General features: G+C 37.7%; 5 protein-coding genes across 5 annotated transcripts; 2 read left to right on the top strand and 3 right to left on the bottom strand.

The window, feature by feature from the left end:
* Positions 1-136: 136 nt before the first annotated feature.
* LOC120427160 (chromatin accessibility complex protein 1) lies at positions 137-879 on the bottom strand. Its single transcript, XM_039592022.2, has 2 exons — positions 674-879; positions 137-612 (listed from the first exon to the last, which is right to left on the bottom strand). Exons 1-2 carry the CDS (start codon positions 788-790, stop codon positions 196-198), a joined length of 534 nt encoding a protein of 177 aa, XP_039447956.1. The 5' UTR covers positions 791-879; the 3' UTR covers positions 137-195.
* A 139-nt stretch (positions 880-1,018) lies between these two features.
* On the top strand, positions 1,019-8,663 carry LOC120427142 (RINT1-like protein). The gene is made up of 4 exons (XM_039592001.2): positions 1,019-2,108; positions 2,166-2,506; positions 7,593-8,279; positions 8,338-8,663. The coding sequence occupies exons 1-4, from the start codon at positions 1,158-1,160 to the stop codon at positions 8,555-8,557; spliced, it is 2,199 nt and encodes a 732-aa protein (XP_039447935.1). The 5' UTR covers positions 1,019-1,157; the 3' UTR covers positions 8,558-8,663.
* Positions 8,609-13,847, bottom strand: LOC120427151 (probable cytochrome P450 308a1). The gene is made up of 4 exons (XM_039592010.2): positions 13,584-13,847; positions 9,616-10,146; positions 9,325-9,556; positions 8,609-9,270 (listed from the first exon to the last, which is right to left on the bottom strand). Exons 1-4 carry the CDS (start codon positions 13,769-13,771, stop codon positions 8,710-8,712), a joined length of 1,512 nt encoding a protein of 503 aa, XP_039447944.1. The 5' UTR covers positions 13,772-13,847; the 3' UTR covers positions 8,609-8,709.
* A 105-nt stretch (positions 13,848-13,952) lies between these two features.
* LOC120427283 (probable cytochrome P450 308a1) lies at positions 13,953-15,848 on the bottom strand. The gene is made up of 4 exons (XM_039592135.2): positions 15,267-15,848; positions 15,018-15,208; positions 14,612-14,840; positions 13,953-14,549 (listed from the first exon to the last, which is right to left on the bottom strand). Exons 1-4 carry the CDS (start codon positions 15,786-15,788, stop codon positions 13,986-13,988), a joined length of 1,506 nt encoding a protein of 501 aa, XP_039448069.1. The 5' UTR covers positions 15,789-15,848; the 3' UTR covers positions 13,953-13,985.
* LOC120426570 (uncharacterized) lies at positions 15,790-25,161 on the top strand. Its single transcript, XM_052711277.1, has 3 exons — positions 15,790-15,842; positions 19,277-20,372; positions 24,545-25,161. Exons 1-3 carry the CDS (start codon positions 15,790-15,792, stop codon positions 24,923-24,925), a joined length of 1,530 nt encoding a protein of 509 aa, XP_052567237.1. The 3' UTR covers positions 24,926-25,161.
* The last annotated feature ends 2,558 nt before the right edge of the window (positions 25,162-27,719 follow it).

Raw genomic sequence — 27,719 nt, 5'->3', positions numbered from 1 at the left:
TTAGTCAAGAAAAAATTTGGCAATTTTTGAAGTAAATTTCCAATCGTTACCATACGTTATTGCTTGGGATCTTCTTCATTCAGGCGTTACGCATTACAAAATGCGCGTTTTTGGCGGCAAAAAAACTTCAATAAAATTTATTATTAGGTAAAATTCTTATATTAATTTCAATCCGATTACAAACAAAAATACTTCCTACGGCGAATCCCCAGTCTTGTGCTTCTGCGGCGACTTCTTATTTCCCATATTCTTGGAGTTCTCCTTCTCGTCCGAACTGGACGAATCGATCGAGATGACACTTCCGGCCCCATCCTCTTGCTCATCCGCGGACTCCTCGCCGCCGGACTCGTCGCTCCCGCTACCCTCCTCGCCCGACTCCCCATCGCTGCTTTCGCTCTCACTGCTGCTGCTGCTGCTGCTGTCGTCGTCGTCTTCATCCTTCCGTTCGGCCGACAACTTCTTGTATTCGCGAACCGTGATCTTCTTGGGCAGAATTTGCACGAGAAATTCCAGCACGTCCTCCCCCTCGACGTACGCCGCCAGGTCTTTGTAGTCCAGCGCTTTGGTTCCCTTCTTGTGGGCGTTTTTGGTGATGTAGCCGATGAACATTTCCTGAAATTTTAATTGGAATCTTGAAGTTTGATTGGGGAATCAAAAGTAAGCTTGTACTTACAGCTGCCCGGCAAACCACAAACAGCGCGTCCGGGGCGATTTGTCCGATTGAGGGCGAAGTTTTCATCATGGTTCGAATCCGGGCGATTGGAAGCTGGGTGGCCTTTTCGTTCTCCATGTTGGCGGTGATTTTGTTAACAAATATTGTGAAATTTCCTGATTTTTTTTTAATTTTAAAATCGCGATGCGAAAGGCAGCTGTTCACGTTTGAAAATGCTTGTAAACAAATTTGATTGACGTTGAGAAACGTCAGTGCTGGTGCGGTCGTTACAAGCGTTACGCGAAAGTAACGTGTTTACAAGTGGATTTTGACCAGCTTTTCGCGAGCCGATTCGAGTGTGCACAACTCGCAACAGAACTGTCAGTCCGTCTGATGATGTGTTTACCAAAAGAAAATTGGCCTGAATTTTATAAAAGTTTCTAAATTTTCTATTTTTTCATCATTTTTATTGTAAACTTATCTACTTAAAGCCACCGCGGCAACGATGACCGTCGAGGAACGGGTTTTGGCCCGCTTGAACCGGGAGCTGGGGTCTAATTTTGACGCCCTAGCAAAAAGTGATGACTTGGTGAAAAAGTTCCAGACCGACCTGGACCAGTTGGCGGCGAGGCTGACCCTGAGTGACGAAAACTGTGCCCCCGAGCTGAAGAATGCCGTCCAGTCGTGCTCGTGGCGGTACACCGAGCTCGAGGAGGCCGCCGACAACCTGGAAGCATTCCAGGAGAAGCTGCAGGAGAAAATCGATAAACATCGGGACGTGATGGACAGGATTGAGGGGCACCTGGCGAAAATCGGGAAATTGGAGAACCAAAAAGAGTACTTTATGATTATGCAGGACATCCAGAACATTGGACAGGAATTGACCGTTTCAGTACACGGCAAAGACGACAACAAAACAATCAGCTTGTACGTGGCGTTGAGCGGAAGTTTATCAAACTGCATCCTAGATCGGTTAAACGGAGTTGATGCTCCTCACCTCAAGATCTACGCCCGCAATGTTGCCTTCTATTGGCACGATATCCTAAAGGAAAAGTACGCCAAAGAGTTCGAAACGATCCTACGCAACATAAAGTGGCCCAATCTGAACCAATCGCTGGAGGTGTTCAACCCGTCGAAGGAAAACCTGCACAAACTAGCAATCCTGGCGGAGTACCTCTTCCTGGTTAAAGTCCCCGGTGACCAGAGTCTGCTCAGCGTGAAACTCACCCCCTCGATCATCTGTCCCCCGATAACGGCCCCGAACGAGCTGCTGCTGAAGCCGTTCCGGTTACGGTTCCAGTTTCACTTCTCCGGCAGCAAGCAAACCAACCGGCTGGACAAACCCGAGTGGTACTTTACACAGATCCTGTCGTGGGCCAAAGAGAACCACGTGTTTGTGGGGCAGAACTTCCAGGCGGCCGCGTTGAAGGCCGGAATTACCAGTCACAATATTAGGGTAAGGAAACTTTAACGTCTTCAATCCTTCAACTTTCAAACGAATGCAAATTTTCAGCTCGAATTCGTTCGCGGTCTCGTCCAGCTGGCCATCGAAAAGCTAGTGGAGGACATCGATGCCATCTGCCAGGAGGAAGCCCTGCTGGCACATTTAATCGATGAAGTGCTCGCCTTCGAGCAGGAGCTGAAACTATCACTCGGATATCCGGCGAGTCTGCCGAGCGTCGTTTCGGTGCTCATTCAGCCCAAGTATCTCGTCAAGTGGATGGCCATCGAGGAGAAGTTCACCTCGGACAAGATGGACGCGATGCTCAAGAGCGGGCGCGAGCCGTGGCGCTTTCTGGATCCGGCCAATTTGGACGACATGAAGATTCCGCGGTGTGCGGACCAGTTTATAAGGTAGGGTGACTTAATCGAAAAATTACGCTGGTATCTTCTCTCGACCTACGATCTTTTGCTAACCTTTTTTTTAATAAAAAAGGCAACGCTTTCTTAAAATTCAATAATTTGAAAATACAATAATTATAGAAATAGAAAAGGATTATTTTTTTAAATGTAAGCTTTTTTAAAAAAGGTTTTTGGCTATTGCATTTTAAATTCACATTTTCACATTTAAAAAAAAAATTATGGTGATTTAACCCTGCCATTTTTTTGGAAAACATTTGAGCAGCCTTAGTCGTACAAAAAATATTGTTAATTAATTTTTAGTTTCAATAATGTGTTTTATGATATTTTTTTGGTCTATTCTTAAAAAACTAATCATTTTGTTGTTTTTCCTAACTTTTCATCAACTTTTTTTTAATTTTTTTAATAATTTTCAGATTTTTTTTAGTTGAGGGTTAAAAATTCTTTTTTTTTAATTATTTCTAATGGATTTCAGAAATTAAAAAAATATATAATTAAAAATCAAATATTAATTTTAAAATTGAGAAATAAAACAATCTCAAATTAAAGAATACAGATCGGATTTGTTAGTTCGAATATCACTACTTCGAATGTCGGCTAATTCGAATGCTCGCTACTTCGAACGTATTCGAATTAAAAAGTGCTCAAACGTCAAAAATTTAGTTGTCAAACTAATGTTTACGTTTCGACCCCGTTGTTAATTGATTTTCGAATACGTGCTTTTGATAGCTGTAGTTCCAATGGAGCACCCGCAGACGAGCAGTTTTTGACAGTTCGCTTCATATGAAATACATTGTAGAAAAAAGGAAAAACTGCTCGAATGGAAGTGCTCCATTAACGAATTCTGATTCGCTATAATTCGATTGAAGTTCCATTAGAATTAATTCTGTACAAATATGCAAAAAATGATCTTGAAATCTAAAAATCACAAATTCAAACATTAAAAGCTCAAAAAATCAAATTAAAAAAACAGCAATTCATTTTTTTTTAAATAAACAATATCAAAAGTTCAAAATAAAAAAAATAATTCTTATCCTCAAATTTTAAAATTCTTACGCCGGGACCGTGGTGTAGGAGTAAGCGTGGTTGCCTCTCACCCAGTCGGCCTGGGTTCGATCCCAGACGGTCCCGGTGGCATTTTTCGAGACGAGATTTGCCTGATCACGCCTTCCGTCGGAAGGGAAGTAAATGTTGGCCCCGGACTAACCTAAAAGGTTAGGTCGTTAGCTCAGTCCAGGTGTAGGAGTCGTCTCCCTGAGTCCTGCCTCGGTGGAGTCGCTGGTAGGCAGTTGGACTAACAATCCAAAGGTCGTCGGTTCGAATCCCGGGGTAGATGGAAGCTTAGGTGTAAAAAGAGGTTTGCAATGGAGCACCGGATTCGAGTGGTAGAAATGACAGTTCTCCCATAAAGAATGCATTGTAGAAAAAAGCAAAAACTGCTCAAATGAAAATGCTCCATTGCCTCAACAATCAAGCCTTCGAACACCTAGGGGAAATCTACCCATTTTAATCCTAATAAGCGGTCGTGTTTGAATGATGCTGGATAATCTAGAGTCTCCCTTGAATTTTACTAAAACCAAGTACACCAACGAGTAGAGCAAGTTTTTGTGAACATTTCTGTTTATTTTCACTTTCTCTAAATGTTATTCTATTTCTTTACCAAGCATTTAACAAAAAAAAATTCCCAAGGGTATTCTAATCGAGGCGAATGCATTGGGCCACGCCCATTTTTCTAATATCGGCTTAGTTCTTTTTTCTTCCAACACTCTGTCGAGTGTTGCCATTTGCGCTGACAGTTCAAACGAACACTCACGAAAAGTGGCATTTATAGGGAAAGTTTCCTGGCATCGCTGGCTGTGCTGCTGGTGGTGTTGACGGCCAGCCTTTGTTCTTTTTTGCCTTCGTCTCTCGCTCGGTTTTCTTCAGCCTTCGAGTGGAATGCAAAGTGAAAATTGAAACGTCAAACGACTTGGCGCGTTTGTTTTTTTGATGGCGCTTGCTAGTTTATTACATTATTCGGGATTATTCTTCAAGTGAGTGCGTTACTAATGATCAAAAGAACATGTTGCCGGTAGTTGGAAGCAATTTCATATCTTAAGCGCCGTGAAAAAGTAAGCGAAAGTGAAAAGTTAATTTTGGCGATATTCATTAAGCGTTTGAGGGATTCTCGTGTGTGTCACTGTGTGTGCCAACAAAATGATGAGAAGTGGTCTCGCAAAATACAAATTATGATCAAAAGTGCATTAAATGTGATCTTTTTGGCCAGTAAGTGGCATACATTTGCGTGCTTACTCGAGGCGGTGCTGTTGCTGGTAAGTTTATAGCCCAAATAGTATTTTTGGAGCTTTAATCGAGCATCAAACTCTCCATATGACGAAGATAGGTGTTTGATTGGAAAGGGTAGATTTCCCCTAGTTTCGAGTAGGAATCTCGCAATCGAAAACGCCAAGGCAATGCTGTAGAGCGAATAATTTGATTTTGATTTTTGACATTAAAAAAACCAAAACTTCAAAAATCGAATTATTCAAAATACATTTGTATCTACAATTCTAAAATTCGAAAGTTTAAAAAACTAAAATAAGAGCATCAACACAATAATGCCACCAAGCTTCCCATGCGCCAGTGCCAACGCACACCGCGGGTTTGGTTTTCTAGCTTCGGTACGTGCCTGAACCCATTTGTGTATTGGTATCTTGGTACATCGTACCAGCGCACCACGACACTCTCGGCTCGCCCCATCGGTTTTGTGTCTGCCACTCACCCATGGCATGAACACAGCGTGCCGTGGTACGTGTCGTGGTATTGAACCCGTTTTGTACCGCCAGCGCGTACCACGGCACGTACCTCGGCTCGTAACGAGTGAAGCACCTTGGCTCATATACCGGGTTCATGCCATGGGTGAGTGCCAGACACAAAACCGACGCGGCGAACCGAGAGTGTCGTGGTGCGCTGGTACGATGAACCAAAATACCCTCGGTTCGTGTGAGTCGGGTACGGGTGTAAACCGAACAAAGCAGGCGCAAAGCAAACCCGAGGTGCGAGTGAACCGCGTGTACCGCACGGTGCTGGGAAGCTTGGCCACAAATATGAAATAAAATAAAAATTAAATCTAAAAATTTGAAAAAAAAAAGTCAGGTTTTAAAACTAAAGAATGATAAAATTAGTTCATTAATCGACTATTACTCGAAGTTTCGTAAAAAATCCAGTCAAGAAATTTGTATCTTTGTAAAAAATTGGGTTTCTAACCTTAAATATGACTCCAATTTTTTTTTTTGTAATTTGAAATGGCGGCAAAAATTGCGACATTGAAGTTTAAAAAAATTCAAGCAATTTTGAATGTACCAATATAAGTTTTTTTTTGGTTGAGGTTTTGCAGATTTTTTTTTCAAATTTTAAATTTATGAATTTGTGTTTTTGTTTTTGTTTTAAGCATATTTGAGTAGTTTAATTTTTTTTTCTCCTTAAAAAAATTAGGTAAAATTACATGATAACAAAGGTACTATTCAACCTTCCAAAATTACACATTTTATTACTGTGTAGCTATAGGTCAGAAACCAAAATTTTGATGAAAATAAAAATTAAAAATTTTGGTGAAAAGATTATCCGATTACTGAAGTAAAATTTTGGTGAGGACAGTTTTTTTTTTGTGTTCAAATTTTTAGACCTAAAATGTTAGAATTTGTAATGTTGTGAACTTTTTAAACTTGAAATGATTTAAATTATTATTTTTTCATCAATTTTCTGACTTTGAATTTTTTAATGAGCATCCTCTTAGCATTTTGGCAAAAACGTTTGTTCGTTTCCCATCTGCTCCCAATGATATAAAAATGCTACCAACATGGCCGTTGATGGATTGGATTGTAAGATTTCGAAGGACTTTTAATAATAGGTTTAGAATCCAAGAATCGGACTAGAATACAAGTTGAATACTTAGTTGATAAAATATAACATTACTTTGCTAAAAATTGCCTATAGACTCCTTATAGAATTCATGAAAATTAAAACAAAAATACCAAAGGTCGTTACCACTCGCTTATTGTGGCTTCTCAGACCATTTAACCCCACAAAAATATGTAAATATGTATCCTCTTGGCATTAAACTTCAAGCGAGACTTTGGGATACAGTGGAGAATTTCCCTTTTCCCCTTAATAAAAGCGATGGGAGCGGCCGGCAATGAATGGCTGTTATGGTGTTGAGAAGCTGGTTCGTGTGGAATTGATTATACCTACTCCTGTTATCAACTCCTAGTTAACCTTGGGTTATATAATTATCGCATCAACATGATGAAATTCAGTAAGGAATTAGCCTAATAATGATTTCCTTTAATTTTGTTTTGTTTTCTAGACTTCTAAATTTTGACTTTTTGCGTAAATTTAGTTTAAATTTATATTTTTTTTAAGTTTTTTATACAGTAGTTGTTCGGTAACTAGGCGTTGTTTAACTGGGCTGCCCAGTTTAAAAGCAGACAAACGTCATCAAACCAAAACAAACCGAAATGACCGAGGGGTTGGTAGATGTAAAAATCAAGTTCAATAACTAAAAAAAATTTCTTTCAAGCATTTAACAAATTTCAAGCCACAATTAGAAAAAAAGAAGTAAACGTGGTAAACAAATTTGAGTGACTTTTGTTTTTTTGTTTCATCAGGAAAATATTATGCATCGGTGGTCCCCTTGTAATTTTTTTTTTCTGCCCGTTTACCAAACAAGAACTGCATTACTGTTTTTGTTTTTTTTTTTTTCATTTTTGATCACTGGAATTTAGATTTTTAATATTATATTTATTTAGTTATATTTTATTTATATGAATGATTCAATATTTGAATTTTGAATTTTTATATTTGTGAAGTTTAAATATTTTGTCAATTTTGATAGTTTTGCGAACGTAGTTTTGTTATTGATTTTACTATTAATTTTTTGGTGTTGTTTATTCTATTAACGTGACTTTTACCTTTTTTTTGATGAATAAATAATAATTTCTAGAAGATCAAAAATGTTCGATCGTTCGATCCTAAGTCGAGAAATTACGACAAAGTTTAACGTTCACCACCTAACTTTTAATAACTGACGCTCGTCTCGCAGACTCCTGGACGCCATCAAGGAGCGATACTGCGCCCTACCTCAACCCGGCCAGCAGCTGCAATTCCTGGACCTGCAGCTGGAGCTGATCGACAACTTCCGACGGAGGCTCGTCCAGCTGCACAACAGTCCCGGCACGGACAGCGTCGGCTCCACCAAGATCCTGAACGCCATCAACTACATCACATCGGTGCTGCGCGAGTGGGGCGAAAACGTCCACTATCTGCACCTGCACGCGGCCCTGTACGGCCCGAACGCGGACGAGATCAGTTCGGTGTTTGACAAAACGATCGAAGAGCTGGACCACTGGCAGCGAACGCTGGTGAAGGAGCTGTCGGGGCGGGTGGTTGAGGAGGTCAAGGGCAAGTCGCGGCTGTATCGGCACGACGCGTGGCCCACCATGAACCAGCTGGACACGAAGGAAACGTTCATGCTGTCGGCGTCGGCCAGTGAGATGTTCCAGCTGTTGGTGAACAATCTGCACAACCTGGAGGCGGAACTGTCGGCGAACGTTTTCTCCGTGGTGATTCGGATGATTGCGCTGCAGTTTGATGAGTGGATCATCGACGGGATGGTGATGAACACGAAGTTTTCTACGGGAGGTGCGCTGCAGTTTCAGTTTGATATGACGCGTAATTTGTTTGCGTTGTTTGGTCAGTATGCGCGGAAGCCTAGTCTGCTGTTCAAGAGGTAAGGTGTAGAATTCAACAGGTTTTAAAATATTAACATCTACAAATTATCCCAACAGAATTAACGACGCGTGCACGCTGCTAACACTGCCTCTGGGATCGGCCATGTTGCTGCATGAAACGCTCGAGTCAAACCCGTCGGAGGAAACGGTCGCCAGCACGCTTAAGGAGCTTGGCCTGACCGTACTAAACAAGACGGGTGTTGTGGAGGTGCTCGCCAGGCGGAACGATATCGTGCATTCCAAGATTACGGTCGCGGGACGAGAGTTGAGTTATTAGTGCTTTGAGGGTAAGATTATGTTGTTTTAGTTGAGTTGAACGACACGTCGATTGTGGATAAACTATATATTTTTGGCTTGATTCCAGAACCTTTGTTGAAGCTTAAGTTTTGTGTAGATTGTGTTTCTGGAAAGAAATCTCCCTCATTCGTATCACTTCTTCCGCTCGACGAACCTCACCCAAATGCCACCCTTGGGAGCAAGCAGCCAGGTGCTTTTGGACACTTCCAGGGGCAACTGCTGCTTGGGAGACAACTCAACACGATACTTGCTCAACAGCGTCGCAATTCCGATCTTACTCTGCAGCATCCCAAACTTCATCCCCAGGCAGATTCGCGGCCCTTCGCCAAAGCCCAAAAACGCATACCGGTGGCGTGTCTTTTTGTTCTCCTCCAAGAATCGATCCGGCTCGAAGCGGTGCGGATCGGGGAAAATCTCCGGATCGTAATGAATTCCGTACACCGGAATGATGACCGCCGTGCCCGGCTGGATGCGAACTCGCTTCCTGTCGGTCGGATACTGCGCCGGCAGTTCGTACTCTTTGGTGCAAACCTTGGTCAGGGTCAGCGTCGCGGCGTGAAGCCGCAGCGTTTCGTACATGGCGCGCTCCAGGTAGACTAACTTTTGGACGGCTTCGTCCGTCAGTTGGCCATCTTCCAGGGCGGAGTCCAGCTCTTCAAGGACGCGATCTTGAACCTCTCGGTTGGTTGCCAACTGTAAGAGAGAATAAATCAGTAATTTATAAAAATAAAGAAAAGATCCACAAACCTCAAACAGCACGTAGCTCATCAACGTCCCAGACGTCTCAAATCCCTCCGTCAGAAACGTGACCGAGTGACCAATCAACTCGTTGCTCTTGACTGGTACGGTTCCGTTCTGCGACAGAGTGTCGTGAATCGCCTGGAAAAGATCTCGCCGCTGCACCTTCCCATCCTTCCGCAGATTCGTGACATTCTCGATCAAGCTGCGGAACCAACAGTCAATATGCTTGGGGATGAACCTAAAATGCAAACAATAAGCAATCTTATCGCACAAAGCAACGACCGCGCGATAACTCACGCCAACTTCAGCAGCGATGCCAGCCTCGGTGCAAAAAGTGCCAACATTGCACGCAGCCACGCGATCGCCGAGTCCGCGTTGAACAGCTCAAAGCCCATCCGGGCAAACTCCGCGTCCGGGTTGCTAAACGACTCGGCGTCGATTCCGAACGCACAACTCGCCACCGAATCGATGGTGTACCGGCCGCAAACCTCCTTCACCTCGAAATCGGGACTCCCGCCTCGGACGCGATCGACGTAGTTCAAGAAATTCTCCGCGACGTTCTTGATGATCGGGAAGGTGGTGCGCACGCGGGTTGCCGTTAGCACCGGGACGATCTGCGATCGTTTCTCCTTCCACTGGTCGCCCACGTTGACGAAGGGGTTCATTGAGGCTAGCGGGTCGATGCTGGCGTCTACTTCGAAGCTGTTTTTGTTAAAGTGCTGGAAGCTGCTGACCAAGATCTCCTTGACCAGTTCGAGATCGCGAACCAGGACGGCCGGTTTGTTGAACAGCTCGTACACGCCGACCCATGACGCCTGGGGGTACGATCTGAAAGGGACATGCGATCAGGCCTTGTGAAGTGACCCTGATTTTTGTCAGCGATCGTGATATTTCGATCGTTTTCAGTAGATCGGCGATCGAAGTATTACAATCGTTTTATTTAGATCACAGATCTAAATAGTCGACTATTGTCTTTTGTAATACGATTTTTCATGTAACCTATTTATTTTTTTATATTATTTTTTAAATGCTGAGAATTAGGCGACACCAATTTTTGCTATTTTTTACAAGACACGGACATCACTTGGCCTCAACGGGAAAAAAATTAAGAGCTGAAGATAGACGAGCCCTTGCAGTTTCAATCGATAGGACGTCGAAAATAAATGTTAAGTGATGTTTAGAGATTTTTGCGACGACATTTTTTTGGTGAAATAATGTATTTCCAAAGATAGTATTTAGTGATGTCCAAGCTTAAATTTAACCCTATATCTTTATCTGGTAAGAAGGAAAGAAAAATATTCCTCAATTTTACAACTTTAGAATGTATGGATTGCGTAATTTTATAATCATGCTTTATCAAATCTACTTTTCATTGTATTTTTTTTAATTTAGATGAAACATTTTTCATGCCTTACTTTTGTCCAAAAAGGAATTGGGTATCATCAGTTTTCCATAAAAGTCTCCATACAATTTTGAGAGCTGTCCATACAAAAGTGCAAGGTAAATATTCAATAATATCTAACTTGAGAACGACTGTTTTAATCGATTTGGTGTCTTCAGCAAAGTTGTTGGTTGTGATCAGTAAAAATCTGAAAAATATGTTACACTTAAAAAAATGCCCTCTGTTACAAGTCGATTTTTACTATCTTTTAAAAAAATTACCCCCTTGAAAAAGCCAACTTTTGAGGTATAGTGCATGACGGATGTTTTTTTAAATAGCAATTTTGAAATGTGCCGAAATTTCCACAAAAAAAAAACAAAAAACTATATTTATATGTAAAATTGCATTTGCAATCGAAAAGAACTTTTGAGAAATTTTGAAAAAGTGCACCTTTAAGGTAAATACGGAGATCAGAAGGAAAACGGTCAAGTAATGTTGCGTATACTTTTCGTGAACCCTCCCAAAAAAGTTGACAGTTCGGTTTGAGCGCGTTGGACGCACCGCGCGCTTGAGTTTATTGGGAGAAAAAAGATTAAAATATTCAAAAATTCAAAATGTTGAAAAAAAATGCGTATTGAAAAATTGGGGAACTGAAAAAAATATTTAAGAATTAAAAAATCCGAAAACCAAAAATTCTCGTATTCTTGACTTTCTTAATTCTTGAATTCTTAAATTTCTTAATAAAAAAAATGCTAAAATTCCTTGATTCAAAATCCTTAAATTCTTTAATTCTAAAATTCTTAAATATTAAAATTATTAAATTTTAAAAATATTAAATTTTGTAATTATTTATTTATTCAGTTTTGTATTTTTTAATTGCTGAATTCTCAATTGCCCAGCCTGATGGCAAGATTGTCAAATCGTAATCGTAATCGTAAAACAGTGGCTGGACCGTGGCCCCCATTTTTTGGTCGCTTTACCCTTCCGACGCTAAATATAGGGTAAAAGTGCCAGCCAATGTACATATGAAACAAAGTTTTTTTTTGTGTAAAATGATTTAAAAATTAAATGTTTTATGAATTATTTTGAATATGTTTTGTAAAAAATTAATGAATAAGTTAAAAAATGTCTTACAACCGTTTTTTGAGTGAAAAAATATAATGCTTTACGAAAATAACTTATAAAGGAAAAAATATTTGTAAAAAGTCAATTTGTCGGTATTACGTTAACATGTTTTGTACGATACACAACACTGTCAACAATGCAGTCACATAAATTCTTTTAATTACGTTGAAATTGCGCAAAACGAAATGAGTTACCGTGGTTGCTAAACTATGCGCTACATAAGTTTTTAATGTCACATTGAATTCCATAAACTCAATATAAATATATTGCAAAAATTTAACTCGACAATCAATTTAAAAAAATTGAAAACATTTACATTAAATAAAATTATTTTCAAATTTACTCAGAAATGACATGTATACCCTATTTTGCGCAACCAGTTTACGGAACGTTCACCCTTTATGGATTGTCAAAAGTGAGGTACACTTTTTGACAAGCTTGCCACCAGTCTGCAATTGCCGCAAGAAAATCAAACATTTTTGAAGACATAAATAAGTTAAAAACAAATTTAAAATTTTTAAATATATTTTTTTTATTTTTTTTGTTTTATTAATTTAATGAAGTTATTATTTACAATTATCTAGTTTTAAGCTTTCTCTATTTCTATCCCCTTTCCCTTGCAATTTTAGTAAGTTTTTTTCTTATCTTTTTCTTACTTTCGGTAACCCCTTAACTACAAGCAACAATTGTTCCTAAATGGATTATGATGTAACACACAGCTGAAAGGAACTCCAAAACTCGGTTATGTATTCCAAAAGAACTTATTGTATATTGATAATTCACCAATAAAACCGAATTGAATTGAAAAATTATTTACAATTTTATTCAATATTAAAATTTTGTTTGATTTTTAAATTTCTGTATTCATGATAAAAAAATAGAAGTTTTAAACCTTGGATTTTTTTTTGCATTTTTGGTTTTTTATAATTTAGTGTTTTAATTTTTTGTAATTTCGATTTATTCAATTTTTAAATTAAATTTTTTGTAGAATTTTTCAAGTTTTGAATTTTGTTATTTTCTTCAATTTCTATTTTTTGCAATTGCAATTAAAAAATGTCTAAATTTCTGAATTTCTATTTATTTATTATTTTTTAATTGTTCTGCTAGAGAATGCGAAGAAACGACAAACGCCACTTTCCGTTTCAGTTCCTTTTCAGCTGCGTAACAGCTTAAGAAAAATCTTTTTGTGACCCTTTCCTTGACCGTTTCTTGTGCGTTTTTTATGTGGAGTTTGAGTTCCTTCCAAGTTCCGTATCAGCCTTCATTGATAAAAACTCATATAAAACGGCATTTTTTTTCACTTGTACCACTTTCACTTGCAATCTTCCTGAAAGTTCCAATCATAACCTACAACTTTGTCTAAGACATCAAATCGATCAGAAAAATTAATGATGCAAAATGCTTCTTGGACAAATGCATGGACAAATTTTCATTCGAATCCAGAAAAGTCGATTCGCGATAACGTGATAGTGAAACATTTTAATGTTTTTTTCACGGTGTATTTTTCCTACCACATAAGGATGAAAAAAGGGAATTTTTGTTCAAAACATTACCCTCGAATTTGAAATTATTGTTTTTGTCCGGAACACCGGAGTTTACTTATTAAAAAATACAGCTATCTTAGTCTAATTTTAAGCATTTAAGCATTCGTATTCTTTATTTCGTGTAAAATATGTATTGCGAGAGAAATTCCAATGTTATTTACATCGCTATGAAAAAAGGTGTTCCAATTTTCTGGATTCAGAGTCAATCGCCTTACCTGTAAACTTCCGCAAAAATCTCGCCGAAATGCTTCCGTCCCGTGATCTGCTGTGAGATATTTCCCAAAACCCAACGTGGCTGCGGTCCGTCAATGTTCGCGACACGACGCCAGTAGCGACAGCTGCGCTTCAGATAGAGATAGACTGCGAGCAGCAGTGCTGCGACCGCGATTAACAGTCCTGCCATGTCGGAGGCGTTGACTGAACTGTGGGAGCGTGCGCGAGACTTACCAGCATCAAAATTCACATTTGTTTTCAGCTTGCGCACCGTGGAGTGATAACAGATAACTAATCACTTGCAAAGAAGATTGTTAAAACGTGCCTCCATTCAATCATTGTGACTCAGCAAGAAAAAAACAAACGATGGATTGAGGTTCTTTTATATTTATTTCATGGAATGATCACCGTCGCTCGACGAACCTCACCCAAATTCCGTTCTTGGGCGCTAGCAGGAAGCACGTTTTGGAAAACTCTAGCGGCAGCTCCTGCTTCGGGGACAGCTCGACCCGGTACTTGGTCAACAGCGTCGCGATTCCAAGCTTGCTCTGCATCAGACCAAACTTCATGCCCAGGCAGATGCGGGGTCCTTCGCCGAAGCTGAGGAACGCGTACCGGTGGCGGGCCTTTTTGTTCTCCTCGAGGAAGCGGTCCGGGTTGAACTTGTACGGATCGGGGTAGATTTCCGGATCGAGGTGGATTCCGTAGACTGGGATGATGGCTACCGTGCCGGGGGCGATTCGAACCCGTTTGTTGCCGGTTCCGTACTGGGGCGGAAGTTCGTACTCTTTGACGCAAACCTTGCTCAACGCAAAGACGGGCGAGTGCAGCCGGAGAGTCTCGTACATGGTCAGCTCGAGGTAGGATAGTTTTTGAACGACTTCGTCGGTCAGCTGTCCGTTGGAATCTTTTAGTAGGGAGTCCAGCTCATTGAGGACTCGTTCTTGAATGTCCTGGTTTGAGGCGAGCTAAAATGAAGAAGATTAGATTAAATTTAAATCTAGAGTTGAGATTCTGCTAGTAAACCAACTTCATACAGCAGATAGCTCATCAACGTGCTGGACGTTTCGAAGCCCTCCGACAGGAAGGTCAACGAATGGCCGGCGATTTCTTCGCCCCGCACTGGTTGGTCGTTCTTGGAGAGGCTCTCGTACAGCGCCTGGAACATGTCCTGCCGTTTGACCTCGCCACTTTGGCGCTGCCGGAGCACCTCGCCGACCATGCCATGGATCCAGCGGGCCACGTGACCGGGGACAAAGCTGGTGCAATCGAGAGAGAGAGATGGCTTGTTAGATAACTTGTGTCAAGATAAACTTATTCAAACTCGACTCGGCACTTGAAGTGTTGATATTATTCGACGAAGACTTGAAAAACAGAGTGATTAAATAAGCAATACCGGTGAGTCTTATCAGCTACGACTACAACCAAAAGCTCACCCGATGTTCAGCACAGCAGCCACCTTAGGGCAGAAATTCAACAGCAATGAACGCACGAACGACGCCGTAGAGTTTGGGTTGAAAAACTCGAAGCAGTTTCGCGCAACCTCCCCGTCCGGATTGGTAATGGACTCGGCGTCGATTCCAAACGCCGAACTTGACACTGAGTCGACCGTGAAGCGACCGCACATCTGAAAAACAGAACTCAATCAAGCATTAAGTCGCAATTTAAACCAATTGAGCTCAAACCTCTTTCGCTTCAAAGTCCGGAGAGGCACCCCGAGTGTCCGTCACATGCTGCAGCAAGTTCTCCGCCACATTCTTGATGATCGGGAACACGGTACGAATCTTGGACGCGCTAAACAGCGGTATCAACGCGGAACGCCTCTCCTTCCACTTTTCACCGTCCTGCACGAACGGATTCATCGCAATCAGCGGATCAACCTTTTCGTCCACCTCAAACGCATTTTTGTTGAAGCTCGCAAAGTCTCCCACCAGAATGTCCTTCACCAGCTCCAGATCCCGCACCACGATCGAAGGCTTGTTGAACATCTGGTAGATTCCGACCCACGCCGCCGACGGGTACGACTTGTAAACTTCATCGAAAATCTCGCCAAAGTGCTTCGTGCCGAGCACCTGCTCCAGCGTATTCCCAAACAGTGGCAACGGTGACGGTCCGTCGACGTTCCCAACCCGGCGCCAGTGGCTGCAGCTCCACTTGAAGTACAGGCAGACGGCCAGCACGCCGAGGGCGACGTACAGCTCGATCATGATGACCACCACGTCTCCGGACCGGCACAACTTCCAGACTAAACTATCCGCGAGGCGTGCTCTCACGATGAGTTTCTCTGTTTACGCTGAAACGTCGTGGTGTTGTTGTAGGAGGAGGAGCAGGAATAGACACAGCGGTACACAAATACAGCTGCAGTCGATTCTAATGGTGGCAGCAGCGCAGCCGGCAGAAGCATAAGCTTCAATTAGTTGCACGGTTCTTTATCTTTTGCTTCGGGTTGTGTCACATGGAAAGAGCGTTGAAATAAACACTTCAATCAAAAAAGTTTCATTCGATTTAAATTTATTAGGAAACAGGCACATGAGCTCAAAACGGAAACGAACAATTTTCTATCTTTGAAATGTAGTTTTTTTAGCAAGACATTCAAATAGATTGGTAAAATTAGGTTTTACCAAATTATTAAATAATTTGCTTCCAAAATTTGACGACATGGAATGAAACAAGGTGCAAATTAAATTGCACAAAATACAAAAAAGTAACAAAAAACAAAATAAAATGAAGAATACAATAAACAGCAAAAAAAATGACGTTCAACCAAACGAAACATGTACATCCTTGGGCACATCTTTATCCACTATCTCTGATTTTCTTTTGTTTTTCCAGTTCCTCTAACTTCAGTAGTTGATACCTGAAAAATTGTAAAAAGAAACCCTGTTTAGACTTCAAATAGAATACAATTATTTACCAATTTACTTACCATGCATTTCTGATTATATCGCGATAAACCGAAATGCTGAACTTTGGCTCGGGTTGACTTAACATCATCTTGAGGGCATCTGTTAAAAAAACGAAAAATCTGTTTAATTCAAATCAATGTTAGGTGAAGTTCATTTCAACAAGACAATTTAAATTGTCAAATCAAGATTTGTAAACAAGAGCAGTCTATCCTGAAAAATGCAAATGCAAAAATTGTAAATTCAAAATCAGAAACTTAGGAATAAAAAAATATCAAAGACATTTTAGGTTTACCAATTTTGAATGCCCAAATTTTTCAAATTCTTAGTTTTAGAATTTTTGTAATTTTCGATTTTGTTTTTATTTTTTTGTGAATTTGCATGTTTGTAGTTTCCAAGTTTCTGCATTAAGAATTTTTCATTTAAATATTCATATTCAGAAATTTAAAAAATATATATAAAAACAATCAAATATAACATAACTACCCAAAAAAAAAGAACAATAGTAATACATTTTAAATTAAAAATTCTAAAATTTAACCCGAATCTTCCAAAAAATTAAAACTTAAAATTTAATTAAAGCTTCAAAATAGTAAAAAAAAATCAAAATTTAACTCTTAACTCCAAAATTAAAAAATTAAAAATTGAAACTTTAAAGTCAGTACTAGAAAAACAGGTATAAAAAATTTAAATCTAAATATTTAAAAAGAAACAAATATTAAAAAATCGAACACTTATTATTTTTTATTATTATTCAAATAAGACCGTTGCAAATATTTTTCAATGTTTGTGTCACCCCCTTCAAAATTGGTCCAAAAATCAGGGGGCAAAAACAATATTTTTTTCAAAAAACTTCATTTTTATGAAATTCCAATGTACAGCACCGCAGAAAAAAAATATTTTTCGCAAAAAAATAAAATTTTCGTCAATACTTATATTTTGGAAACTGATGATGGCAAAACAACTGGACTGGTGTATAATGCATTTTAAAACACTTTTTTCATTAAAATGTTGAAACCATGGCTCGTTATTTAAATTTTTATGCTTTTTTTATTTTTTTGACAGAACAGATTGGAAAATTAATACCTTTCAATACCAGTGCTGAAAAAATCTACTATTAGTTCTAACATTAATATCGAAAAGTAAAATTTTTCAATATTTTTTGTTTTGAACGGTGAAATTACTAAACACATGAATGTTTGACATAAAATTCCATTCAAGAAGCATTTTTCGGCATTGCAAAAAATGTTGCAAGCAACTTGTTGCAAAACTTGATTTTTTCAGCACTCGTCGTATTTACCCAACTTGGTAAACCTCGTTGGATGTACGACTCGTGCTGAAAAAATCTTCTTTTTGCAACTTGTTGCATAAAATACTATTTCGGCATCTTTTTGAGTGCTAAAAAGTTCATCTTGTTAGTACTTGTATTGACACTTGACACTTATCGGTTAACAGTCAAAACCCGAAGCCGGCAAAATGCGTTACAGTAAATTTTCGCAGGCTTGGGAAATATGCAAAATAGCACCAAACACCAATGTTTTATAGTGTTTTGGAATCGTCAGAATGTCTACTTTAAGGAAAAAATATGCAAATAAGTAGATTTTTGGGCGGGGCTCGGGAGGGAGTGGGTGAACGAAAAAATATTCGAGCAAAATGCGTTACAGTAAATTTGTAAAATTTATATCTTATGCAAAACATGACCCAAACTCAAAGTTTTATAGTGTTTTGGAACTTTATGTGTAAAAATATAAAAAATTTAAGGAATTTAAAAAAAAATTAGAGAATTTGAGAATTTAAAGAATTTAAAAAAATTTAAAAGAATTTAAAGAATTTAAAGAACTTAAAGAATTTAAAGAATTTAAAGAATATAAATAATTTAAAGAATTTAAATAAATTAAAAAAAAAATAAAAAAAACTAAAGAATTTAAAGAATTTTAAGAATTTTGAGAATTTTAAGAATTGTAAGAATTGTAAGAATTTTAAGAATTTTAAGAATTTAAAGTATTTTAAGAATTTAAAGAATTTAAAGAATTTAAAGAATTTAAAGAATTTAAAGAAGTTAAAGAATTTAAAGAATTTAACTGCCCATGTTCGCATAAATGTCCCATATGCAAAAACAGCAAGCTGAGAAAAATGCCTTTGAAGTTTGTCCCACACATGTTATATACTTTTCTGAAAGAGCACACGATTTTGAACCAAACTGCATCATTAACTCAAAAACGATGAAAATGCATATGGGACATTTATGCGATCATAGGCAGTTAAAGAATTTAAAGAATTTAAAGAATTGTAAGAATTCAAAGAATTTAAAGAATTTGAAGAATTTAAAGAATTAAAAAGAATTTAAAGAATTTAAGGAATTTAAAGAATTGAGAGAATTGAAAGAATTTAAAGAATTTTTCGTTGGAAAAAAAAGTACGAAACAAGTTTTGCAACGAAAAGTGACCTTGGTTATACATTTCCAAAAACTAAAAGTAAATATTTATTCTGTTTGATCGATTTCAGCGAGGGCTACACAGTTAATAAATTACGTGCCTCAACCCGTAATGAAAACAACAAAAGGACCAAACTACATGGTCGTGGATCGGCAATAAAAGAAGCAAAATAAAGAACGACAGCAGAACTTTGGATCGAATTAAAGCTGACGCATATTGATTTTTCAGCATCGTTACGTGATTGCGCCTTGAAACTTCAAAGAAAGTTTTACAATATTAAACTTTCAGCTAACTTTGTCTTAATCCTTCTGGAACGAAAAAGTTCTGATTCATCCCAACAGCATTGAGTTGACCTAGTCACGCAACGTTCTACCAGCAGCAGCAGCACCCTTCAACGGAAGCACAGCGGCTGCTGCAGTGCAGTGTCAAGGTCAGGCGAAAGCATCGACGACGACGACGACGAAGAGTGTGCACTATAGCTCAAGTGTCTGCCCTGCTGCGTTCTAGTACTGCATTTTTTTTTGTTTTGTACACGCGCATTATCGTGTACTTAGCAGCGGCAGCAGCAGCGAGATTTGTTTATAGTGAAGAGTCGTCGTGCGCGCGTGTTCGTGCAGCTGTCTCTGTCTCGTTGGTCGGTCGGTCGTCATTCGTTAGTATACTCTCGCGAGGTTCGGTTTCGTTTGGTAGACTCTCTTTCGCTCGAAACTTGTCAGCTGACGTCTTGGTGTGGTGGTTGTCGTCGTCGCGGGACCTGCTCCGAACTGCCAGAGGGACACGCGTGACCGTAGAGAAGAGAACCGAAAAACGCCTTCGCGGTCTAAATTTATCTTCCCCTTCTCGTGAAAAGCGGAGGCCACCGCCAACATCGCCCATGCATCGCCAAACAGTCGAATCGGATCCCAATGGCGAGGAGGACAAAAGTACGATCTTAGCAGCAGCAGCAGTGACAGCAGAAGTGATGCACAGCCACGAGAACAGTCGGAACCTGAAGCAGGTCATCCAGCGATGGACAACGTCCGAACGGTTGTGCTACTCGATCGAGTTGATTCCGCGCGAGGACTTCCACCTCGACCTCGGTCGACTGGCGCCTGTTTTTTGCTCGCTGCCCTGGATCTCCGACAATAATCTGCAGTACCAGCGCTTCGCTGACACACCGATGCTCAAGATGACCGCTAAAATAGTGCCTCACTGTTCCGCGGTTCCTCATCTGTCCTGTTACAACATCACCGAGACGCAGGTGGACAAGTTCGTCGACATGGGCAACTGGAACCTGTTCGTGATCCGCGGCGACACCGTCAGCGAGGGTCAACGATTCCAGCACTCGTGCGACCTGGTCGAGTACCTGCGGGCGAAAAACAATCCCGACCTGACCATCGGCGTCGGAGGCTACCCGTACGGCCATCCGGAGTCACCGTCCGTGGACTATGACGTCAAATATCTGAAGCAAAAGGTGAGGTGATAAGCAGTGTGTGATAAGCGCGGCGACATTGGCGAATTCAAGTGCAGTACTAGAACGCCTGCGAGAAGATCACTTGTTTGTGTGTGAATTTAAGCAGCTTGAGCTATTTTTAGTGTGAAATTTTCATTGATGATCACAGGAAAAGCGCGATTGTTTGGGTGGGTGGACGACAAACACCACCACCAGCAATACCACATTAGAAACTGTTTTGGTACGCATCAAAACAAGTTCGTGGGAAACAAGTTGAGCCAGCAGTCTCGCGACAGTGAACTTGAGCGTAATGTGTGTGTGTATGTGTTTATCGAAGGTTACAGGACGTTGGCGTTGTTATCATGCGCTGTCGTGTTGTTTTTCTCGCGGTTGCACATATTTTGCACTGCGTCAGGATTATCTGTGTGGTCAATGTGCGCGCAGACAGTACAAGCAGCAGCACACTGCAGTTGTGAAAAGTGATGACTGTTTTGAAAAAAAAAAAAAAAAATGTGGTGCGCGGCGTAATTCAAGCTTCCAGAGCGTTGCAGTTCAATATGGAAGGCGATTAATTGCGGTTGATGTTATATGATTGTATGATTGCACATTCTCAGTTCATGGAGAAGCATACACTCGTGACTGGAAGGACCTTAAAATCATGTGCAATTTGAGTTGAAAAACGTTACCTAATTCTCTCTTCAAATTTATATAATTTTTTTTTAAATAAAAATCTGGATCTGGATCTTCAATCTTTTGGACTCATTGGAAAGGTCTTTTGATTACGGTCTTTTAAATATTTAGTAAATTTTTCATAGAAGCATTAATGTTTTTAGTTTTTATTATGTACATGTAACTGCCCTTAACCAATTTGCGATTTTTTTTTTGATTTCGGAAATCTGGCTTGAAAATTAAAATATTCCGAATGGTTACTATAAGCTAAGTAACGAGCTCAGAATCCTTTTCGTAACAATATCACATTTTTTTTTTAAATTCAAAACATCAAAAATTCAAATGAATAACAAAGAAAATTAAACAAATCTAAGATACAAAAATCTTGAACTCCTCAATTCTTGGATTCTTAAATTATTAAATTGTTCTGAGAATTTTTTATCTTTTGAATCCTAGAAAAATATTATTAAATTTTCAAACTCTTCAATTCCTAAATTCCTGAAATCGTAAATTCCTGAAATCGTAAATTCCTAAACTCTGAAATTCTTAAATTCTGAAATTCTGAAATTCTGAAATTCTGAAATTCTTAAATTCTTAAATTCTTAAATTCTTAAATTCTTAAATTCTTAAATTCTTAAATTCTTAAATTCTTAAATTCTTAAATTCTTAAATTCTTAAATTCTTAAATTCTTAAATTCTTAAATTCTTAAATTCTTAAATTCTTAAATTCTTAAATTCTTAAATTCTTAAATTCTTAAATTCTTAAATTCTTAAATTCTTAAATTCTTAAATTCTTAAATTCTTAAATTCTTAAATTCTTAAATTCTTAAATTCTTAAATTCTTAAATTCTTAAATTCTTAAATTCTTAAATTCTTAAATTCTTAAATTCTTAAATTCTTAAATTCTTAAATTCTTAAATTCTTAAATTCTTAAATTCTTAAATTCTTAAATTCTTAAATTCTTAAATTCTTAAATTCTTAAATTCTTAAATTCTTAAATTCTTAAATTCTTAAATTCTTAAATTCTTAAATTCTTAAATTCTCAAATTCTTAAATTCTTCAATTCTTAAATTCTTAAATTCTTAAATTTTTAAATTCCTAAATTCTTAAATTCTTAAATTCTTAAATTCTTAAATTCTTAAATTCTTAAATTCTTAAATTCTTAAATTCTTAAATTCTTAAATTCTTAAATTCTTAAATTCTTAAATTCTTAAATTCTTAAATTCTTAAATTCTTAAATTCTTAAATTCTTAAATTCTTAAATTCTTAAATTCTTAAATTCTTAAATTCTTAAATTCTTAAATTCTTAAATTCTTAAATTCTTAAATTCTTAAATTCTTAAATTCTTAAATTCTTAAATTCTTAAATTCTTAAATTCTTAAATTCTTAAATTCTTAAATTCTTAAATTCTTAAATTCTTAAATTCTTAAATTCTTAAATTCTTAAATTCTTAAATTCTTAAATTCTTAAATTCTTAAATTCTTAAATTCTTAAATTCTTAAATTCTTAAATTCTTAAATTCTTAAATTCTTAAATTCTTAAATTCTTAAATTCTTAAATTCTTAAATTCTTAAATTCTTAAATTCTTAAATTCTTAAATTCTTAAATTCTTAAATTCTTAAATTCTTAAATTCTTAAATTCTTAAATTCTTAAATTCTTAAATTCTTAAATTCTTAAATTCTTAAATTCTTAAATTCTTAAATTCTTAAATTCTTAAATTCTTAAATTCTTAAATTCTTAAATTCTTAAATTCTTAAATTCTTAAATTCTTAAATTCTTAAATTCTTAAATTCTTAAATTCTTAAATTCTTAAATTCTTAAATTCTTAAATTCTTAAATTCTTAAATTCTTAAATTCTTAAATTCTTAAATTCTTAAATTCTTAAATTCTTAAATTCTTAAATTCTTAAATTCTCAAATTCTTAAATTCTTCAATTCTTAAATTCTTAAATTCTTAAATTTTTAAATTCCTAAATTCTTAAATTCTTAAATTCTTAAATTCTTAAATTCTTAAATTCTTAAATTCTTAAATTCTTAAATTCTTAAATTCTTAAATTCTTAAATTCTTAAATTCTTAAATTCTTAAATTCTTAAATTCTTAAATTCTTAAATTCTTAAATTCTTAAATTCTTAAATTCTTAAATTCTTAAATTCTTAAATTCTTAAATTCTTAAATTCTTAAATTCTTAAATTCTTAAATTCTTAAATTCTTAAATTCTTAAATTCTTAAATTCTTAAATTCTTAAATTCTTAAATTCTTAAATTCTTAAATTCTTAAATTCTTAAATTCTTAAATTCTTAAATTCTTAAATTCTTAAATTCTTAAATTCTTAAATTCTTAAATTCTTAAATTCTTAAATTCTTAAATTCTTAAATTCTTAAATTCTTAAATTCTTAAATTCTTAAATTCTTAAATTCTTAAATTCTTAAATTCTTAAATTCTTAAATTCTTAAATTCTTAAATTCTTAAATTCTTAAATTCTTAAATTCTTAAATTCTTAAATTCTTAAATTCTTAAATTCTTAAATTCTTAAATTCTTAAATTCTTAAATTCTTAAATTCTTAAATTCTTAGATTACAAGCGATGGTTTAAGCACTTGAATTAAAAGTGTTTTTAAATGCATTTTACATCTTGCATGCTAAAAATGATGATCAGCGCACGCTTTTTACAATTAAAATTTTGAAGTTTGTTGATTTTTTTTGGCTCCTGATTTTTGGACCAATTTTGAAGGGGCGACATAAACTTTGAAAATTGTTAGGTGCCGCCATAGAAAATCGGCATTTTTGGTGAGAAACATTTTGAAAACAAAAAAAATGTGTTTCGTCCATCCGAAGTGAAATCTGACGAAAGACCTTGGAAAGTACGAAGTATGTCAAAAAAAAAATCAAATCCTTAGATTATCAAACTTTTCTTTTATAATTTAAGAGTTTTTTAATTTTAAAGCTTTTGAAAAATTTAAATTTTTGAACTTCCAAATTTGCAGAATTATAATATTTGCATGTCAGAAAATTAAATTATTACGTATATGACTTTTCCCTCTGGATTATTGTGAAGGCAGACAAAAATCAAAATACGAGGACAACCTGTCAAAGCCTGTTGCGTCACAGGCTGATGTACACGCTTACGACAAACCACTCAATTTTTATACGGCGCAACAGATTTTTTCGCGCAACAGAAGAGATGCGTACTTCGGTTTGGTGGTGCGCGGATAATACTTCTTACTTCAATTCTCGATTTTCAATATTATTATATAAATTTGAAATAGGCGAAACTGTGATCATTTGGAGCAAATCTCGACGCGGACTCAATTTATATGGGAATAAGCGCTAGGAACACATACTCTGGTGTATCTTTGTTGAACTGTGATGAATTGATGAATCTGGTACTGCATTTTTCCCTAACAATGATTTTTATGATTTCCTTTGTGCAAGGACATTGTTTAAAGTTATATTTAATATAAAAATTTTTTAATGGCTTGTTTTATTGAATTTTTGCATTTTTCTTTCTCCCTCTTCCCCACCAGGTTGACCTCGGCGTCGACTTCATCGTGACACAAACGCTGTACGACGCCGCCTCCTTCCTAGCGTACGTGGACGAGTGCCGCCGGGCGGGCATCACCGTACCCATCGTGCCCGGCCTGTTCCTGCCCGGCAGTCCCGACCAGCTGGAAACTGTGCTGGCCCTGACGCGGGTCAACCCACCGGCCGGGGTGCGCGAGCTGCTCCAGTCGCACGCCCACGACGAACCGGACCAGTTCGAAGCGTTCGTGGTGAAGCACTTTGCCGAGCTGATCCGGACGCTGCGGCGGGAACGACCGGACGAGGTTCGGCTGGTGCACTTTTTCACCTTCAACCGGTTGGATTTGCTCAAAAAAGTGCTGGACGCAATTGCGGATTTGTTGTAGGGTGCGATGGGGGGATGGCCAGCGCGAATGTAAAGGATCGTTCGGTAGTTTTAGTGGCAGTCCAAAACATCGGCGCACATCCGTTGACATACTGTTTCTGTTTTTATTTAGAGAAGTGTTACAACAACTCAGTGTTTGTTTTTTTTTCAGTTTAGATCGTTGCATATAGGATGAAACAATTTATATCATCTTCCCAAACAATTTCACATGAATAGCCAATAAAGTTGTTAAAACTATTTCCTCGTTGATTTCCTACAAGAAGCACGAACTCAATTGCTTTTGTATGTGGGGGTGTGTGTTTGTTTGTGTGTGTGTGTCTTTTTGATGTAAATAATTTCGAGATAATATTTTCAGAACGCCTGGTGCTTATAAAAATCATTCGACAATTTTTCGCTTTGCCTTGAGAAACGAACAATAAACAATCTAACCATGAAACTAAAACAAGTTTTTTTCTTCTAATTTCTATCAAATTGAAAGGCTTTCATCATCGAATGGTTTCTATGCGGTTCCCTCTCAAAGATGTTGAAAGTTTTTTTTTAAGGTTAAAAGTGTTGGTAACCTGCTCGACATTCTAGTACTACTACTTGTGTTCGAAGCAGTTAACAACACGTTGGTGGACAGGTGAGAAAACAAAACAAAGAAATTGAAAGTAAACGAAATTTCTCTCCCTTCGTCGTCCAAAACTGATCAAAGAACCTAGGTTTGGCGTTTTGTGTTTCCATGATTTTGTTTGCATTTATTTTCTTCCTCTGCCCTAGTTCGTCTTTTTCATCATCAATTACCATGTGCCTAATTGTATTTTTTTTTCTGCCGTTTCCTCTTTCGAAACGCGCTTCGCTTTCAAAAACTGAAATGTGTTTCTGCTGCTGGCGGCTGTTGTGAGCACAAGAGTCGCAAAGTGTTGTTAGTTTGTTTTAAAAACCTGATAGTTTGTTTGAGTGGCCGGTTTTCGGTTTTTTTAAATATCCAGGAAAGAATGTATTTTTTGTATGTTTCCGCTAATCACACATTTACGGGGTGGGTATGCAACTGATCAACGCCAGCTGTAGTACTAGCTGCGAGCGGCTCGCCACACACAGAAGGGGGAGGAGTTTGCGCTAGTACTACACCTCGTGTGTGATCCAATGGTTTCGGGAGGGGGGTTGGGGGAGACAAACGGGGTAGGGGAGCTGCAATTCTATCTTGTTGTATCGACTATTGTAAGTTTATTATTGGCGAGAGCGCAAAAATCGTTTGATTTTTGTGTTTCGTGAGTAGTATGACAAAATGGTTGAATAAATGTAAACGTGTTTATGTGAGTCTGTGTATGTGAGTTTATAGTTATGTGAGTGCGCAAAATGAGTGTGGAGATTAATGTCAGTGTGTGAGTGATGGTGATGGTGTTTGTAATAAACTGGACAATAGGGATGGGTAGAAGTGCTGAAAAAATACATTATTTCTTACAGATATATATTACTAGTAGAAACACACTTAAATTTACTTGGTTATTAATTATACATAGATGAGGCATTTGCCCGCGTTGAGTGTGGCAAAAGTTGGTGATTTTTTTAGCAATGACAGCGCACATCATTTGGGGGCATATGCCTCAAGTACAGGTAAAGCCTCGACCACTCATTGCTCTCTACCGCGGCTATTCGATAGTGTTTTGATATATGCGGTACTAGCTTGCTCAATCCAAGCATGCCAACATGTTGATTCTCAAGCTACGGATTCAACACAGTGTAGTACTAGTTGGTGAGAGAAGCCTTTGTGTCACCAACTAGTACTACACTTGTTACAATCTGTCACCGTTTTTATTTTGACATTTCTTAAGTCAATTCTAGTACTACACCTCATAACATTCTAGTACTAATCAACTGTTACCCTCATTCTAGTACAGCGCAATTATGCGAGGCCACGCCCTTTTTTCACGGTAGCAGAGCCACACAGCGTCGAAACTTTAATGTACGAAAGCGACGAGCGAGACCCTTTGGGGAAGGGTTCTCCCTACGTCACACTACCATACTTTTTTTATGAAGGTTTTTAAACAATACACAAACTACGATTAAAAAACAATAGCATATAAAACGAACGCTTCTTCGATCGACTGACTGTTGTTGACGAACGAAACGTGCCGTCTTCAAACACACGGTGCGCACTTCAAACTTTTTTTTAAATTTTCCAGTCAGCGATCAAATGTGTGTACGTGAGTACAGCACTCGTTGTCCATTATTATCTTTCAAGATACAAGAACGATTAAATGATTACGGTTATCTGCTGCTGCTTCTTCTCTCTTCGAGCTTTTCTTTCCCCACCTTTATGACCAACATCGTTTCATCCCGATTCCATAATGGTTAAGAACCTTCAGATTATCTTCCCCTTCAGTGATAATACTTTACTTCTTCGTTTTTTTTCATTTTAGGTAAATGGTAATCAATTTAAGATCCACTCGTGACGCCAATGCTTGCTTGCATCATCGTGCGCCAGAAGTTTTGCTCTTCAAAATCTACCGATTTTTTCTTCTTCTCTCTACTTTTTAGAGCGTGGAATCTCAATAAAAACCGCCTATCGCAGCTGCTAGACGGTTCCTATTGGCGCCACCGGAGTCGTTTCGCCCCGTTTGCCAATTCTAGCATGAATATATTTCCAATATGTTTAGTTAATGTGTTAGCATTTCTTTTAAAATTTTCCGCCAGTCACCGCCGGGTAGAGCAAACTTTCAGTAGAAAAGCACGAATTTATTAAAAGCACTATTTTTGTTTTTGTTTTTAAATGCATGCGTTTAACCCCGTATTCTCTCGCGCGTGTCTTCCAA

Source organism: Culex pipiens, chromosome 3, assembly GCF_016801865.2.
Source record: "Culex pipiens pallens isolate TS chromosome 3, TS_CPP_V2, whole genome shotgun sequence".
NCBI classification, from domain to species: Eukaryota; Metazoa; Arthropoda; class Insecta; order Diptera; family Culicidae; genus Culex; species Culex pipiens.
This window is presented reverse-complemented; position numbering and strand designations above follow the sequence as displayed.

Bases quoted from the DNA above. Each gene is read 5' to 3' on its own strand.
- LOC120427160 (XM_039592022.2), bottom strand. From the start codon at position 790: ATGGAGAACGAAAAGGCCACCCAGCTTCCAATCGCCCGGATTCGAACC. The intron at 613-673 runs GTAAGTACAAGC...TTAAAATTTCAG, and splicing joins TTGTGGTTTGCCGGGCAGCT to GAAATGTTCATCGGCTACAT.
- LOC120427142 (XM_039592001.2), top strand. From the start codon at position 1,158: ATGACCGTCGAGGAACGGGTTTTGGCCCGCTTGAACCGGGAGCTGGGG. The intron at 2,109-2,165 runs GTAAGGAAACTT...GCAAATTTTCAG, and splicing joins TTACCAGTCACAATATTAGG to CTCGAATTCGTTCGCGGTCT. The intron at 8,280-8,337 runs GTAAGGTGTAGA...TTATCCCAACAG, and splicing joins CCTAGTCTGCTGTTCAAGAG to AATTAACGACGCGTGCACGC.
- LOC120427151 (XM_039592010.2), bottom strand. From the start codon at position 13,771: ATGGCAGGACTGTTAATCGCGGTCGCAGCACTGCTGCTCGCAGTCTAT. The intron at 10,147-13,583 runs GTAAGGCGATTG...TGTCCCTTTCAG, and splicing joins ATTTTTGCGGAAGTTTACAG to ATCGTACCCCCAGGCGTCAT. The intron at 9,557-9,615 runs GTGAGTTATCGC...TTTGCATTTTAG, and splicing joins GCATCGCTGCTGAAGTTGGC to GTTCATCCCCAAGCATATTG.
- LOC120427283 (XM_039592135.2), bottom strand. From the start codon at position 15,788: ATGATCGAGCTGTACGTCGCCCTCGGCGTGCTGGCCGTCTGCCTGTAC. The intron at 15,209-15,266 runs GTTTGAGCTCAA...TCTGTTTTTCAG, and splicing joins CGGACTTTGAAGCGAAAGAG to ATGTGCGGTCGCTTCACGGT. The intron at 14,841-15,017 runs GTGAGCTTTTGG...CGATTGCACCAG, and splicing joins GCTGCTGTGCTGAACATCGG to CTTTGTCCCCGGTCACGTGG.
- LOC120426570 (XM_052711277.1), top strand. From the start codon at position 15,790: ATGACCACCACGTCTCCGGACCGGCACAACTTCCAGACTAAACTATCC. The intron at 15,843-19,276 runs GCGTGCTCTCAC...GAGTTGACCTAG, and splicing joins CAGACTAAACTATCCGCGAG to TCACGCAACGTTCTACCAGC. The intron at 20,373-24,544 runs GTGAGGTGATAA...CTTCCCCACCAG, and splicing joins TCAAATATCTGAAGCAAAAG to GTTGACCTCGGCGTCGACTT.